At 56.1% G+C, this 3,754-nt stretch overlaps 1 protein-coding gene across 1 annotated transcript; it reads right to left on the bottom strand.

Moving 5' to 3' along the window:
* Positions 1–1,003: 1,003 nt before the first annotated feature.
* SLC32A1 (solute carrier family 32 member 1) lies at positions 1,004–3,536 on the bottom strand. The gene is made up of 2 exons (XM_063402251.1): positions 3,147–3,536; positions 1,004–2,191 (listed from the first exon to the last, which is right to left on the bottom strand). The coding sequence occupies exons 1-2, from the start codon at positions 3,516–3,518 to the stop codon at positions 1,004–1,006; spliced, it is 1,560 nt and encodes a 519-aa protein (XP_063258321.1). The 5' UTR covers positions 3,519–3,536.
* Between the last annotated feature and the right edge of the window lie 218 nt (positions 3,537–3,754).

Below are 3,754 nucleotides of genomic sequence, written 5' to 3'. Positions count from 1 at the left end.
GAACGAGGCCAGCCTCATCATCTATGTTTTCTCTTTATTGTTCGATATATTTATGTACCACATTATATGTTAAAGATAGATTTTTTTTCTGATATACATTTTTCATCTTATTTACCACAATGACACCACACGTACATTGGAAACAGCTCCACGGATCTGGTAGATTGCACAGAATGAATTGTGTCGTAGTTTTGTTCCTGTAATCCTGAACGACATCAAATCCAACCATATATTATTATTTTTTTAAGCTTTTCATAATTTAGAAATAACAATTGTTAAAACGAAACGAAACATAAGTCACCGAGAAGTGGACTCCAGGGCTGCGATTTCAACCAGAGAACCCGAGGAAACACATTTGCATTTGATGGGAAGAGCCATTCCTCGGTGCGGATTCGGATGGAAGAATCGAGCAGTCCTGACATCTACGTGACCACGGTGTAAACATTGCAGCTAAGCGGCATCGCCGGTCGTCAGACGCTGCTGGGGCTCGCTGGGCTGGCCGTACAATCTGGGTCTCATCTACATCCATCTCTCAAAGTGTTAAAACAAAGGTCCCTGCTCCCGGTGCTCAAGGCGGGTTTGCTTCCGTCTGTGAGCGCAGCCACCCAATCCCATGGGCTCCTGTGTTTCAGCTCCTGAAACACCGAATTGCATATCTGTGAGGGGTGCTGGAAACTGCGGCTGTTTCCCAACAGGCCGTTTGTGGGGGGCCAAGCTTCAGGCAACGAGTGAGGAGATAGGGGTGGGGAACCAGATAATTTCCTTCAAAAAAATCTAAATAACAAAAAAAAAAAATAGATTTAAATTTGAGCTTATTTAAAAAGACATCAGGGTGAGCACTTTCATCTCTTCTTATTTTCCTTAGTTTGCAGATTCTATGACATAGAATTTGTTGGATGCACGTAACGAAAATAACAATTCTTTCCATTGAAGGGATGCAGAATTATTTGTCTATGCGGATGTTCGATGCGATTCTCTTCCTGCACCTGACTCTGGCCCCTCCTTAATCTTCAGCATTGGTTCTGAAAGCCTCTATGAGGCCTTCTAAAGAGTGGATGAACCCAGAGATGCTGCAGATACCACCTATAACGAAAATGGCAACATCAAAGAAGACATGATGCCACAAAAGCTTCCTCCACAAGAGTTTGAGGTGGAAGAGACTGGGGAGCAGGAAGCAGAGCCCTGCGCCTGTGAGGCTCCCAGTAAGACCCATCAAGAGGGCAAAATGGGGGACATAAATAGCCATGAGCAGGGTGAAAACTACCAGGGCACATCTGAGGGTGAGTCCCCAGGATTTGAGCCGCCCGTCACCCCCATAGCAGTTGGGGAAGAAAGCCCTGTTTCCATCTTGGAAAAGGGACCGCTCCAGGACCTCTACAGCTGCAAAGAACGGCAAGGGGTACGAGAGCAAGGCTTTGGCCACCAAGAAAATGTTGACTACTGCCCTAATGGTGGATGGCAAGTTGTCTGTAATGACCTCCTTGGTCTCATCAGCCCAGGTCAGGTAGGCGACCAAGGCAAAGAGTCCCTTAAGGATGCAAGCTGCAATGTGAGTCCAGTTCATCATGCAATGAAACTCCTTGGGGTTCTGCATGTTCCCCTCCAAGGAAGGCAGAAAGATCTGGGAGGTGTAGCTGAACACAATGATGCCAATGGAGATGGGAAACTTCTTGACATCAATGTAAAACTTGACTTTGTCCCAGGCCCAGTCGCGCGCCCTGGAGAGGCAGTAGGCGATCACCAGGATGTTGATGACAAAGTGGGCTAATGTGCAGAGCAAGCTGAACTTGGAGACTGCCTTGAGGTTCTTCAGGAACGCACAAGGCAGGAGCACTGCCGTGGCAATGATGGACCACGACTTCTGGGAGACGGGCAGGTTGGGGAAGCTGTTGTACATCAGGTTCCCACTGACCACCACGTAGAGGATGCAGGTCATGACCAGTTCAATGATCTGGGCCACGTTCACGATTCTGCCCCCCAGCGTGGGGAAGCGGGGAGCACAGCACGCGTTCGCGATGTCCACGTAGGAGTCCCTCACCCTGACTATCTCCCCGTCCTCATTCTCTTCGTAAAGACAGGCAATAAGGATTTTCCCAGTGTAGCAACAAACCACTGCAGCGAAAATTATTAAAAAGAGTCCTAGGTATCCACCGTGAAGGATGGCATAGGGCAGGCCCAGAACAAACATCCCCTAGAAAGAGACAAAATGGAAACCGTGTGGTTGGATCTCTGGAGGGGCCCGGGCCCACGCCTGAGCAGACACAGCCGCACCACGCAGGAGACCACGTGTGTGCTCCCTGTCTGCTCACGCCATCACACCCACAACATCATGTCCATGCCATCATGCCCACGCCATCACACCCACGCTGTCACACCCACGCTGTCACACCCACGCTGTCACACCCACGCTGTCACACCCATGCCATCACGCCCATGCCATCACACCCACGCCATCACGCCCACGCCATCACGCCCGCGCGGGCGGTCCCGCAGTCACGCCACGCCGTCGCGTGGTGACGCAGCCCAGGCCCGTGTGACGTGCCACCCCCACAGCCACAGCGCACTGTCACACCTGCACCCCGAGCACCCACAACAGCCCAGCAAGGTGCTGGGGCCCGGGCTTTGCCCCAGTCCCTACCCTCTGTGTCCCCAGCCTGGCTCAGTGCAGCCAGACCTGCACAGCCGGGACATCCAGAGGGGCTGGGCTGGGCCCACTCCAGTGCAGCCCCAGCACCAGCCCAGTCACCCCCAGGGCCCCTGTCCCTCCTTGCAGGCTGTGACCCCTGCTGGGGCAGCCTGATGGGGTCACAAGCTGCACGGTGACAGGGCTGGGGCCTGGGTCCCTCCCTGGCACTGTGCCCTGTTCAGAGGTGGGGGGTGGGGGCAAAGCAGAAAGCAGGTTGGAGGGATTTTAGTTTCCATTTTTTTAAATCGTTTTTTCCTTTTCTTTCCTTTCTCCCTTCCTATTATTCTCCTCTCTCTTTCACCTATTTTTATCTCTTTTCTTCCCCCCTTTTATTCCCTTTCCCCCCTTTTCCCCGAAGCCGGTTTGCAACCAGCCCACGGCTGCTGGCCGAGATGCAGAGCACGTAGCAGGACCGGGATCAGGGAGCGCTGCCCGGTGCCCGCGGCGGCGGCGGCCGTACCTGGATGGCGTTGGTGACGTTCCATCCCGCCTCCCATGCCGTGATCTTGGGCTTGCCCTGCCCGGAGAGCTCGGAGCAGGCCTCCTTGGAGGCGGAGGGCGGCAGGGGCCCTGTGCCGTCCCGCTGGTAGTGGATGTCCCCCTCCAGGGGCGGCTCCCCGCCCTCCTCGCTGCCCTCGGACTTGAGGATGTCCATCTGCAGCCCTTGCCGATGCTCCATGTCCAGGTCGTCGCAGTGGGCGAAGCCCACCGCCTCCTCGTCGGTGGCCGCCTGGAAGCCCATCCTGGCGAACATGCCGCTCATCTTCGCCTGCGATTTGTGCGACACCGAGGTGGCCACGTTGGAGAGCTTGCTGCGGAGCAGGGTGGCCATGGCGGCGGCTCTGGTGGCTCCGCGGCTCGCGGACCCTCAGGGATGCGGAGACCCGACGGGGCGGGCTGGCGGCGCGGCGGCGAACGGGGCTCGGTCGCCCGGCGAGGGGCGGCTGCGGGGAGCTGCTCCGAGCCGCTACCTCCGCGTCCCGGCGCAGTGCGGGCGGCTCCCGGCCGGGATGCCCAGGGGCATGACACCGCTGCGGGGGGAGCGGGCCCGCACGCCCCCCGCCCGCT

This window comes from Prinia subflava, chromosome 8 (genome assembly GCF_021018805.1).
Source record: "Prinia subflava isolate CZ2003 ecotype Zambia chromosome 8, Cam_Psub_1.2, whole genome shotgun sequence".
Taxonomy (NCBI): domain Eukaryota; kingdom Metazoa; phylum Chordata; class Aves; order Passeriformes; family Cisticolidae; genus Prinia; species Prinia subflava.
This window is presented reverse-complemented; position numbering and strand designations above follow the sequence as displayed.

Excerpts from the sequence above, each read along its gene's own strand:
- SLC32A1 (XM_063402251.1), bottom strand. The coding sequence starts at position 3,518 with ATGGCCACCCTGCTCCGCAGCAAGCTCTCCAACGTGGCCACCTCGGTG. Across the intron at positions 2,192-3,146 it reads ACGTCACCAACGCCATCCAG|GGGATGTTTGTTCTGGGCCT; the intron begins GTACGGCCGCCG and ends GTCTCTTTCTAG.